This window comes from Carettochelys insculpta, chromosome 10, assembly GCF_033958435.1.
Source record: "Carettochelys insculpta isolate YL-2023 chromosome 10, ASM3395843v1, whole genome shotgun sequence".
Taxonomy (NCBI): Eukaryota; Metazoa; Chordata; order Testudines; family Carettochelyidae; genus Carettochelys; species Carettochelys insculpta.
Window position 1 is genome coordinate 12,065,020 of NC_134146.1, and position 13,392 is coordinate 12,078,411.

At 41.0% G+C, this 13,392-nt stretch overlaps 1 protein-coding gene across 4 annotated transcripts in view; it reads right to left on the reverse strand.

Annotated features, from left to right (window-relative positions):
• The window catches only part of PIK3CB (phosphatidylinositol-4,5-bisphosphate 3-kinase catalytic subunit beta), a 189,254-nt gene that overhangs the window by 48,728 nt on the left and 127,134 nt on the right, over positions 1-13,392 (reverse strand). For all 4 annotated transcript variants that reach the window (XM_075004356.1, XM_075004357.1, XM_075004359.1 and 1 more), the window contains exons 11-12: positions 13,192-13,245; positions 7,065-7,253 (exon numbers count right to left, since the gene is read on the reverse strand). In XM_075004356.1, the coding sequence (XP_074860457.1) occupies positions 7,065-7,253; positions 13,192-13,245 (243 nt within the window). The remainder of the gene's footprint in view (positions 1-7,064; positions 7,254-13,191; positions 13,246-13,392) is intronic.

The window sequence follows — 13,392 nt, forward strand, 5'->3', positions numbered from 1 at the left end:
TTAGGGATCTTCGGGCTCACACCAACATCCCCTACTCAGCACTTCAACGTGCAGTATCAGAGTTGATGACCGAGTCCAGAGAGATCAATTTTGCTGCATCTTCACACATGCAGCAAAAACCAGTCCCCAGAAGACTGATTGAAGCGTGCCAACCCTCACCCCCCATAAATATAGACATACCCTAAAGTGAACAGTAGTAGACGTGCAAGAGCACATTGGAATGAGTAAACAATGTAAGAGAATTCATATGTACAAAGGAATGCAAGTGGGTGAAGAATGAGTGGGGTGATGCGTATGACTTGTCTGGAGTTCAATGCTGTAATCCATTCAACTGCAAATTTAGAGGGCAAAAATCAAAATACTTTAATAGCTCCAAGAGTAACTCTAGGCATGTTGGAAAGAAGGATACAATGGAAGAAAACAAGGGACTGGACGAGTGAATAAAAATTCTGCCCCTTTTGGCGGTACATAATATTTTCTGTCACTCCTCTTAGTGGTGCGCGGTACTGACACAGAAGTTTGCCATATTTCTTTGGCAGGGTCCAGGGTGGCCTCATTTATGCAAGGGCTACCTTGATGGATGAGGAGGCATGTAAGATATTGTTAAGTTTATGCTGGCACTCTGGTAGCTCAGCTAAAGATATTTTTAAAGAGAGTCAGCTACCCTTTTAAAGAGAAGTTCTTGAAAGGACTTGAAGTTGTCCCCTGAAGCTGGTGGTGGGGCATTATCATCTCATCTGGTAAGGAAGAATACATACAGGTAAGATACTGAACCAGAAGAGGAACTAGAGAAACAAGAATCTGAGCAGGACAGTATGGGAGGTAGGAGATGGAGAGGATGGTTGGATGGGCTGTAATGTGGCCTACTTGGGAGGAGACTGAACTTGTGGTTGGTACTGCACTCAGAGGTCCCAGGATGGCCAAGTTGGAGGCATCAATACTAGAGGCATCCAGGGATATGGTGGCCATTGTTGCGTTGATACCTGTGGAGGCACAAAGGGCTGCTTTGGGGAATATTGTCAAGGTGTGTACGTTGCTGGTTTGAGCTCTTTACCTTCATTAAATAAGCACAAAGCTACCAAGCTAGCAGTGCGGTGATTATTGTTGGTGCCTGACATAATGGAGTAATGCTGGTACCAAAGTGGGGTGTGCCAGGTACAGAAGTTAACGCTAAGTCCAAGTGGGTCATTCACATTAGCTGTACTGGAACGTCAGTACTGGCAACTATGATGCAGTTGGCACTGTCATCCTGGAGGCTGATGATATTGGGGTGGGGGAAATCTCACCACTACCAGTACCGAAGGTGTTTGAGAACTTGGTGCCAGCACTGATTTGGCTTGCAGCAGCCAGTACACATTTCTTCGGTGCTGGAGGTGGGAGAGTGGCCACATGCTTCTTTGGCTGCACACTAGCCCTTTCCCCTCAGGTAATCTGAAGGCCTCATGGGCCCAGTGCCTAAAGGTCCAGAGCAGACTGTGCTGTTGGTATAAAGGATATCTTTTTTGACAGAGAACGCTTTTTTGTTCTCCATGGGGTGAAGTTGAAAGCCTATGTTTTGTTGCCATGGTTCTTGATCAGAGGTGGCTGCCGGTGATGTTTGTCCCAGTGGGGACCTAGCCTTGGGGGTCTGACATGGGCCTAAAGGACTTCTCCATGACTATTAATTTCAATTGGAGATCTCTGGCTTTTAGGAATCTTCTTGTTGTGGGTTGGGTTTTTTTTTGTTTTTTTTTTTTGTAGCAGGCACATTTTGGGATATATGTGCCCCACCTAAGCAGTGGAGGTATTGTGCCTGGTCATTTGAGATGGCAAGAGACAGCAGACATGATGCACATCATTTAAAATCCGGTTGATGGTTCTTAGTATCAAATGGTGCTGAGGAAACAAACATTTCCCCCTAAAGCAATCAAAGTTAATAAAAGTGAATGGGGGTAACCTAAAAAGAGTTTAGGGTAGGAAAAACAATGTTGGAGGAAGGTAGACTTGGAGCTGCTGAGATTCTGACCTTAGCCAAGGGCAGTAGAGAAGGAACTGAGGGATGGAAGGTAGCATGCAACCGTTAATGGCTGCTACAACATGAGCCAAATACCACATATGCTCTTCTGCCAGAAGTACCGCTGCTGAAAAATCTCCAATTGTAAGCATGGGGTTCAAAGGTATCTTATGTGGAGCACCCACAGGGACACGCCTCAAAGTAGTATCGGAGGGGTAGCCATGTTAGTCTGGATCTGTAACAGCAATGAAGGGTCCTGTGGCACCTTATAGACTAACAGAAAAGTTTTGAGCATGAGCTTTCGTGAGCACAGACTCACTTCATCAGATGCTGGTCTTGGAAATCTGCAGGGCCAGGTATAAATAAGCCAGAGCAAGGGTAGGGATAACACGGTTAGCTCAGTCAGCAAGGGTGAGGCTTACTACCAGCAGTTGATCTGGAGGTGTGAACACCAAGGGAGGGGAAGCTGCTTTTGTATTTAGCCAGCCATTCACAGTCTTTGTTTAAGCCTGAGCTGAGGGCGTCGAATTTGCAGATGAATTGTAGCTCAGAAATTTCTCTTTGGAGTCTCGTCCTGAAGTTTTTCTTGCTATAGGATAGCTACTTTTAAGTCTGCTACTGTGTGGCCCGGGAGATTGAAGTGCTCTCCTACGGGTTTTCGTATATTGCAATTTCTGATATCTGATTTGTGTGCGTTTATTCTTTTACGTAGAGACTGTCCAGTTTGTCCGATGTATATAGCAGAGGGGAATTGCTGGCACATGATGGCATAAGTTATATTGGCAGATGTGCAGCTGAATGAACCCACGATGGTGTGGCTGATCTGGTTACGTCCTGTAATGGTGTTGCTGGTGTCGATATGTGGGCAGAGCTGGCAACGAGGTTTGTTGCATGGATGGGTCCCTGAGTTAGAGTGACTGGTGTGGTGTATAGTTGCTGGTTAGGATTTGCTTCAGGTTGGCAGGTTGTCTGTGGGCAAGGACTGGTCTGCCTCCTGAGGCCTGTGAAAGTGGGGGATCATTGTCCAGGATGGGTTGTAAATCCCTGATGATGCGCTGTAGAGGTTTTAGCTGAGGACTGTTGGTGATGGCCAGTGGTGTTCTGTTGGTTTCTCTCTTGGGCTTGTCCTGTAGTAAGAGGCTTCGTGGCACACGTCTGGCTCTGTTGATCTGTTTTTTCACTTCCTCAGGTGGGTATTGCAGTTTGAAGAATGCTTGGTAGAGATCCTGTAGGTGTTTGTTTCTGTCGGAGGGGTTGGAGCAAATGCGGTTATATCTTAGTGCTTGGCTGTAGACAATGGATCATGTGGTGTGGCCACATCAATGGCCACATCAATACCACCCTGTACCGTAAACCCACTGACCGCTAGGCCTACCTTCATGCCTCCAGCTTCCATCCCAGACACACCACACGATCCACCTGAGGAAGTGAAAAAACAGATCAACAGAGCCAGACGTGTGCCATGAAGCCTCTTACTACAGGACAAGCCCAAGAGAGAAACCAACAGAACAAAACTGGCCATCACCTACGGTCCTCAACTAAAACCTCTACAGCACATCCCCAGGGATTTACAACCCATCCTGGACAATGATCCTCCACTTTCACAGGCCTCGGGAGGCAGACCAGTCCTTGCCCACAGACAACCTGCCAACCTGAAGCAAATCCTAACCAGCAACTATACACCACACCACAGTCACTCTAACTCAGGGACCCATCCATGCAACAAACCTCGTTGCCAGCTCGGCCCACATATCTACACCAGCAACACCATTACAGGACGTAACCAGATCAGCCACACCATCGTGGGTTCATTCAGCTGCACATCTACCAATATAATTTATGCCATCATGTGCCAGCAATACCCCTCTGCTATATACATCGGACAAACTGGACAGTCTCTACGTAAAAGAATAAACGCACACAAATCAGATATCAGAAATTGCAATATACAAAAACCCGTAGGAGAGCACTTCAATCTCCCGGGCCACACAGTAGCAGACTTAAAAGTAGCTATGCTACAGCAAAAAAATTTCAGGACGAGACTCCAAAGAGAAATTTCTGAGCTACAATTCATCCGCAAATTCGACGCCCTCAGCTCAGGCTTAAACAAAGACTGTGAATGGCTGGCTAAATACAAAAGCAGCTTCCCCTCCCCCTTGGTGTTCACACCTCCAGATCAGCTGCTAGTAGTAAGCCTCACCCTTGCTGACTGAGCTAACCATGTTATCCCTACCTTTGCTCTGGCTTATTTATACCTGGCCCTGTAGATTTCCAAGACCAGCATGTGATGAAGTGAGTCTGCTCACGAAAGCTCATGCTCAAAACTTTTCTGTTAGCCTATAAGGTGCCACAGGACCTCAAAGTAGTTGTTATCCTTACACTCTTTGCTGCCTAGATTCTGGCACCAAAGTTTTTCATCTCAGCTGTCCAATCAAAAAAGTCACATGATGCGTACAGTGCATGCCAAGGGGGCTGGGGGAGAAGTTCCACATTGTGGATTAACGAGGTTCTCACTCTCCCAGGACAGTTTTATATCCATAATTTGGAGGAAGACCACATTAGCTTCAGACATTAATCAGAACACAAACATTAAAATAGATTGTCTTTCAATTGATTCGCATGGGAGGTTAGTATGATAGTCTACTACAATATTGTCAACTATATCCACAGATAAACAGATTCGGTCAGTGTGAGCCTCTAAAATCACAAGTGCCATTCAAAGCATGGTTCCAGTAATAGCCAATTTCAAATTAAAGCAAACAGACATAGAGCAGAAAGCATCTGGCTTTGTTACACTGTGTGTTGGATCTGTTAAAGCTGTCTGGGGCTGTATAGGTTTGCCACACCTGCTACAATAATAAGCTTTTTGAATACACAGAAGGACTAGATAGAATTTCACTAAAAATAGAGAAATCCATTATTTTTGCTACATTTATACATTTAAATCAGTCTGAGATAAAGGAACATTATACAGTCATAGAATCAGAGTCCTAGCAAGAAGGGACCTCAAGAGGTCCTGGAGTCCAGCACCCTGTCTAAAGCAGGATCAGCCCTAATTAAATCATCCCAGATAGGACTCTGTCAAGTTGGGACTTAAAAACTTCTAAGGATGGAGATTCCACCATCTCTTTAGGTAATGCATGTCAGTGCTTCACCACTCACCTGGTGAAATAGTTGATCCTAACATCAAACTTCGCCCTTCTCCTCCGTAACTTGAGACCACTGCTCCTTTTCCTGCCTCCATCACTACTGGGAACAACCTCTCTCCATCCATTATGGCAACTATGAAAGCTGTATGCTTTTCCTAGATGAAGTTACTAACACTGTTCCACATTTTTAAAATGAAAATGGCCTCTGTTACTAATACTGTCATATTATAATCACCTTAGAAAAATAGACATTTCAGAATTCCACATGTATCACTTCCTCAATAACTCTGGGGACAGAGAAACTGAATTCAGGGGAATTTCATGCCTTACTGATATTAAACACCACCACAGTACAGTTTGTTAGTCATGAATCCAGTTGTACATTGCTAAGCAAATCGAGGAGACATGTTCCATGGGTTTCTACCTATTTGCAACAAGCATTAAAGGACTAGAATTCTTTCTGGGGCAGTGTGAAAAATGGAGATGTACCAGTTCAAGTAACAGTACAAACTCATATACCATTGCCCTTTTCGTAAAAAAAGAAGCCAGTACTCAGCAGGCTCCCCGGCCCCCACTGGCCGCCATGGTGCCAGTACTCATCACTGGCAAGTACTGGGACAAAAAAGCATTGCATATACCTTACTGTATATTTTACACACACACACACACACACACACACACACACACACACACACACACACACACACACACACACACACACACACACACACACACACACACACACACAGTATCACCCTCTATAGCTTCACTATGATGAAATGCCATCCTAGCTTGATATTAACATCAAAACTTGCAGCCCTAATTACCTCTATAACAACTTTAGGAAGAGCTAATTCAAGCAAATAATCCCACTGAAGTAAGTTATAGGATACTTTGTAGCAAGATGTTTAAGTGAAAGTTAGTTGCTCTCTTCAATAACTATAGATTAGTCAGTTTCAACAATCAGTTTTTCTATGAATTTCTAAAGGTTTTACCTCTGAGTAAGTACAGTCAACCTGACTTTAAGGTTTTGGACTTACAGTTTTATTAAAGGCTATGATCCTGGGAATGCTCATGCACATGCTCAAAACCGACCAGACATGTTTCTTAGATCACAGCCTAAATTTGGGAGATGGAGAGAACTAAAACTGTGGATGGGAAATAAAACAATAAATTAACTGTGTCAGTCTTAGTCCTTTCCCTCCCTGTTTTAGGCTGCTTCTACACATGCCCCTTCCTCCAGAAGGGGGATGGTAATGAGCAGCCCAGAAAATTTTGAGGAAGAGGGGGCTTCCGGAATGGGGGTTTCCTTCTGGGGGATCCCCGTGAGCCGCACGTCTACAAGACTATTTTGGAGTCCAGAAGAGCTTCTTCCAGACTCTGAATCATGTGGGCGTATGCTAATGAGGTGTGGCAAATTTGCATACACATACTATTAGCATTTTCTGTGCTGCTCATTACCATGTCCCTTCCGGAGAAGCAGGCTTACAGTTTGTCTAGTATTCCTTTTCAGTCGTTGGTGGGATTAGAAAGACATCTTCCTAGGAATAATTTAAATTTTTTTTTTCAACTCAGAGGGAATTCAACATACTGTCTGTCTGAACTTTAGAGAGGAAAAAAAAGTGTTCTGGTACTGGTTTTTCATGTTTTACTTTTAGATTGCTATTAAAATCTCACTTGAGATAAAGGTTCTTTGAAAGCAAAAGAGTGAAGTCCCAAATCCACAGAGATATTTAGGTTCCTAAGCTTCACTAAAATCAATGGAAGTAAGGGGAATAAATACCTTTGTGGCTCTAAGCCTAAATGTCCAGTTTATAAACCAAAGTTGAGCATGACAAACATTTCAATGTTTCTGTTACAAGAACAACGCTCCTCGTGATTTGCCTGCTTTATTATTACATTATCTTTGCTATTTGCTTTACCTGAGCAACATCTTCAAGTTTGTTCCATTTTACAGACAGCAGCAGTTTTGGCAGTGATTGTGGGAAATTCTCACGACAGTCATAGCGCAAAGTCCAAATAAGATCCATTTCATTTTCACAGAGTTGAGTCAAGGGGTCCCTTTCCATAATTTCTTTTAATTCAATATAAAACTTCTTGCCACCTCGACCCTGTGTAAATGAAGTTAGTAAAGTAAGTTATAGAATCACCAAACTTCAGTTATACAAGATTTACACTGAGTACCTTGCTGTAATACTCTCTGATAAAGCTACTTTTAGGAGAATAGTAATAAATGAAAATGTTTCATTTCTTGGATCATGATGGAATAGTATAAGACTTTTGCTTCAGACCACACAGTTTTGGTGATGGCAGAACATATGTATACAGCAAACTCAAAATTCAATTTCCAAAAGCACCTGAAAAAAAAGTTACACTTTTGCATAAATAACGCTAGATGGCGATATTGCTGTTTGCCCTTCTAAATGGGGGGGAGTGAGTTCTTGTTTCAGTGAGAAACATGTTTACCATTTTTCAGATAGTAACATAGGATTATAAAGTGTACAGTCAAATTAAAATCAAAAGTTAAGGATGCACTTCCAACCATAACAAAAAAAAAATTGGTTTTGTACACATCTATTGACACATTTTATTTTGTAATGCAGATTGGTTTTAGTCTCACAATTCTCATAACATGCTGTTTATTTTATCACAGAATCAAAAGACATGTAGAACAGGAAGGGACTTTTACAGGTCATCTACTATCCCCCAGTACTGAAACAGAATTAAGTGTACACACATTACCCCAGCAGATGTTTTCCTAACCAGTTCTTAAAAGCCGGGATTTCGTAACCTAAACTGGGATTTCATAACCTAAACAGGTAACTTGTTCTATTACTTAACTAAGCTATGTTAATTATTATCATAGGTTACCAGGTGTGTTGAGTTATTAACTAATTTGTATGGCAACTTGCTTGGGTCTTGTCAAATTAGAGTGGGTTCAGATTTTTTTTCTTTAAATTGCATTATTTTTGCATGAAAAACTTTCTGCTTCCTTGTAAAAGTTCAGTCAAAACAATGGGTCAAATTGAAGACAATATTGTTTATGTAGCCAACAGTTTCATTTCATAGTAGCACTCTGTAGAGTGTTCCTAATTGCCAAAAATTATTCAAATGTGATGTACTATACATGCTATTTTCAGATTTAACTTTTACCAGAAAAGATGAGAGACTGAGTTTGCATTCTGATAAAAAGTATTAGGTAAATAAGAACATACGAACAACCACACTGGGTCAGATCAAATAGCCTGTCAGAAGACAGGATGTTGGACTGGAAGGATATTTCTAGACTGCAAGTTTCTGTCAGGAGACATCTGGTCTACCAACAAGTCTGCTGTGTCCAAACAATGCTTCTGCTTTTCTGAGACCACACTCAGGAAAAAAAAAAAAAAAAACACAACAAGCATTCGCCTGCAGTATCCCTGAATACCTTGTGCCAGAAGGCAGAAGACATGTCTCGGCAGAGGGGTTCTTCCCAATATTTGGCCCCATGTGGCCAGGCCAAATGTCAGAAAAGCCTCTCTGGTGTCTCTTTTGCCTACAGTTCCCTGCACTTTAGACGTGTATCCCAGAGGAATGAACAGAAGAGGCAATCTTCAAGTGATCACTCCCCTGTCACTCATTTCCAGCTTCTGATAAACAGAAGCTAGATACCATTTATATCCATTCTTGGACCTACCCTCTATGAATTTATCTAGCTCTTTTTTGATTCCTGTTGAAGTCTTGATCTTCACAACATCCTCTGGCGAGGAGTTCCACAGGTTGACTGTGCATTGCATGAAGAAATACTTCCTTTTGCTTGTTTTAAGCCTGCTACCTACTAATTTCATTTGGAAGCCCCTAGTTCTTATGTTATGGGAACAAGTAAATAACTTTTCCTTATTCACTTTCTCAACACCTCTCTTGATTTTATAGACCTCCATCATATGTCCAATTAGTCTCCTCTTTTCTAAGAGGAAAAGTCCTAGCCTTTTAACTCTCTCTTCATAAAGCAGCCATTCCAAACCCTTCATCATTTTATCAAAACAAAAAAAGCAGTCATGTAGCACTTTAAAGACTAACAAAATAATTTATTAGGTGATGAGCTTTCGTGGGACAGACCCACTTCTTCAGCTCACAGCCTTACCAGAACAGACTCAATATATAAAGCACAGAGGTCCAAAAATTGTGATCAAGATTGACAAATCAGAATAGTAGAGGGGTGGCAGGAGAGGGGTGTGGAGTGGGGAAGTTAAGAGTCAGATAAAACAAAGTATGTGAAAGAGTCCTTACAATTGGCCAGGTAATCACTGTCCTGGTTCAAACTACATGGGTCAAATTTGACTATAATGACAGTTCTGAGTATTCTCTCTGTAAACATTTAAAGTTCCTTTTCAGTTAAGCACATGGTGCTGGCTGACAGGTTGTGTGTAAGTTTTTTGATGTCTGTTTTGTGCCTATTCAGTCTTTGTTGAAGAGTGTTTGCAGTCTGTCCTGTATACATGTTGTGCGGGCATTGTTGGCACGTGATGGCATATATGATGTTAGTTGAGGAACAGGAGAGTGTGCCCCTGATTCTGTAGATAACATGGTTAGGTCCAGTGATGGTATCTTCAGAATAGATATGTGGACAAAGTTGGCAACAGGGTTTGTGGCAAAGAAGTTTCAGGATTGGTATTATTGTGGTACAGCCTGTGGTTGCTAGTAAGAATCCTCATAAAGTTTGGAGAGAACAGGCCTGTCACCTAGGGCCTTCTGGAGTGTGGCATCCTGATTTAGGATAGACTGTAGGTCTTTAATTATGTGTTGCAGTGTTTTGAGTTGGGGGCTGTAGGTAATGACCAGTGGTGTTCTGTTATGGTCTTTTTGGGTCCCTCTTGGAGTAGTAGGTTTCTGGGTATTCGTCTGGCCCTGTCGATTTTTGTTTTTTTCACTTCTCCTGGTGGGTAATTCAAGTTTATGAATATTTGGTAGAAATCCTTGTACATTTTGGTTTCTGTTAGTAGGATCAGAACAGATGCGATTGCACCTAAGGGCTTGACTGTAAAATGACGTTGTTGTGTGTACAGGATGGAAGCTAGAAACATGTAGATAAGTATAGTGGTCAATGGGTTTCTGGTAGAGTGTGGTACTATCAGGCCATTTGTACTGTAGCGTCCAGAAAATGTATGTCTTGTGTGGAGTGGTCAAGGCATAAATTGATGGTGGGGTGCACATTATTAAAGTCTCTGTGGAATTCTTCTAGTGTCTCTTTACCATGGGGTCCAAATGATAATGAGGTCATCAATGTGTCATAAGTAAAGGAGGGGCAATAGGGGATGGGAGCTGAGGAATCGCTAGGTGACAGGCCTCTTCTCTCCTACAGACAACCTCCCAACCTTATGAGGATTCTCACTGGCAACCACAGGCTATACCACAATACCACCAATCCCGGAACCTTTCCTTGCAACAAACCCCATTGCCAACTTAGTCCATATTTTGTCTTGCAATTCATTTGCAAATTTGACTCAATCAACCAAGGATTAAACAGAGACTGGGAATGGCTGGCCGTTACAAAAGCAGTTTCTCTGCTCTGGATGTTCACACCTCCACATTAGAATCTGACAATGGGCCACATCCTCTGCCGACTGATTTGAGTTTTCTCCTCTCTCTATGTATACTACTGATAATGGGCCATTTCCACATTGATTGAATAGACTTCATCAGCTCTGGCCCTCCCTTTTACTGGGACCCCCCCTCTTTAAATACTCCTCTGAAGTTCTCCCCCCCACTCATGCATCTGCCGAAGTGGGTCTTTGCCCATGAAAGCTTATGCTCCAAAATATCTGTTAGTCTATAACAATGCCGCAGGACTTCTTGTTGTTCTTGAAGATACAGACTAACATGGCTACCTCTCTGATATTTGTCCACATATCTATTCTGGAGATACCATCACTGGACCTAACCATGTTATCTATAGAATCACAAGCACATTCTCCTGTTCCTAATCTCACATCACATATGCCATTATGTGTCAATAATGCCCACACACCATGAATAAAGGACAGACTGCAAACACTCTTCAACAAAGAATGAATGGACACAAAACAGACAAAACAAAAAAAACTAACACACAAACCTGTCAGCCAACACTTTAATGGAGTGGGCCATTCTGTTAATGACCTGAAAGTCTGTGTTTTACTGAAAAGGAAATTTAACAACTGTTTATAGAGAGAATGCTCAGAACTGTCATTTATATTCAAATTTGACACATTAACATGTGGTTTGAACCAGGACAGCAATTACCTGGCCCATTATAAGGACTCTTTCACATACTGTGTTTTATCTAACTCTTAACTTCCCCACCTCACATCTCTCTCCTGCCACTCCTCCGCTCTTCTCATTTGTCAACCTTGATAATAATTTTTGGACCTCTGTGCTTTATATATTGAGTCTGTTCTGGTATGGCTATGATCTGAAGTGGGTCTGTCCCACGAAAGCTCGTCACCTAATTAATTATTTTGTTAGTCTTTAAAATGCTACATGACTGCTTTTACCTTTTGATAGAATACAGATCAACATGTCTCTCTCTCTGTCCCTATTAGTCATTTGTGTTGTCCTTTTCTCAACTTTTTCCACTGCCAAGATATCTTTTTAGAGGTGAGGCCACCACATCTGCATGAAGTGTTCAAGATGTGGCCATAGTATGGATTTATATAGTGGCAATAAGATATTCTGTACCCCTTTTTAAAGGATTCCTGATATGCTATTTCCTACTGCTGGTGCACACTGAATGGATGATTTCAGAGAACTATCCACAACAACTCCGAGATCTCTAAGTGATAATAGCTAATTTAGTCCTCATCAGTATATGGAGTGTGAGTGTGAGAGAAAGAGTGAGAGTTGGTGAGAGAGAGAGAGAGAGAGAGAGAGACTATATATATTCAGGATTATGTTTTCTATATGCATTACTTTGTATTTACCAATATTTTGTGGCCCAGTCACCTTGTTTTGTGAAATTCTTTTGAAGCTCTTCACACTCTGCTTTCGACTTAACTATCTTCAGCACGTATCCTCAAGTAAAACCACCATTAAAAATAAATTGTTTAAAAAAAAAAAAAGACTAAAATAGCTCATACGACTGAAATGTTTGTTTAGTGAACTAAGAAAAGATGTATTTTTTTTATGTTAAAAGACACACCATAAACTCAAAAAGTTTTGAAAAGAATATTATAACTGAAAGCTTTAGTCAAGGAAGCAATTTTCACATTTCTAAAAGACAAAAAAAAAGTCCTGTTTACAATAATGTTTCATTGACATTCTGCTATGCAACTAGGAATCATTTACATATACAGTTGCACATTACAGAGCAAGTGATAAGTTTTCAAAGTTTCTGTGTAATGTTTAAAGAATTCTGTTCTGCATTATGCTTGATGTACTTCTAGAACACCAAACAGTTCTCACTGTAGAACTGTATTCAGAACAGGTATTGTCCAGTGGAAAACTAGCAGAGTTTTCCATATTTCACTTCCTGCCCCCATCACTAAATGAGTATATATTATGAAGAAAGCAATTTCAGGTTAAAGAATTCACGTTAAAAGTAGCAGGTTTCTTCCCAAGCTGTTTACCTTCTTCAGAAGATTTAAAAAAGAAAAAAAAATTTAAGGAATATATTTCTCTCTCAAATCAATCCAGCTCAAAAACAAACATTACAAGGAAGCTTCTGACAACCAGACAGATTACCTTGTGACAACTAACTAATTAAATGTGCATCCTGTATGAAACTAAATTTCAGACATGGACAAGTATAATCCCTGAAATATATTCAGCCATACTTTCCCTTGTCCACTTTGTTACCTGACTAGTACCCACTACAGAGTGTATTTATTCGAAGGAAAGGCTTAGTCCCACAAAAATGGAATATTTAAAAAAAAAAACCAAAACCAAAACCAAAAATTCTAGAGGGTTTTAGTGTTACATGAATACATACATTTATTTTCTATTAGAACAACTTAAGCATGAAGTGATAGAGAAATAGGATATTAGGATTTTTTTTTAAATCTTGAAGATGCTACTTTCAGGTTGGTTACTTACTGCCATACCAGCATTCTCACTGCTTTTTGCAATCTCAGCTGCCTTTTCAAGTATCTGAAAAAAAGATATAATTTAAGCATTAGATTGAAATTAAGAATCTGACTACATTTTGAAGTAAAAATGTTACAAAGGTGAAGTAGTCAAGTAATACAAAGTTCTCTTGTTTGAGAGCTAATTACTCACATTTTCTGATTCTTTACA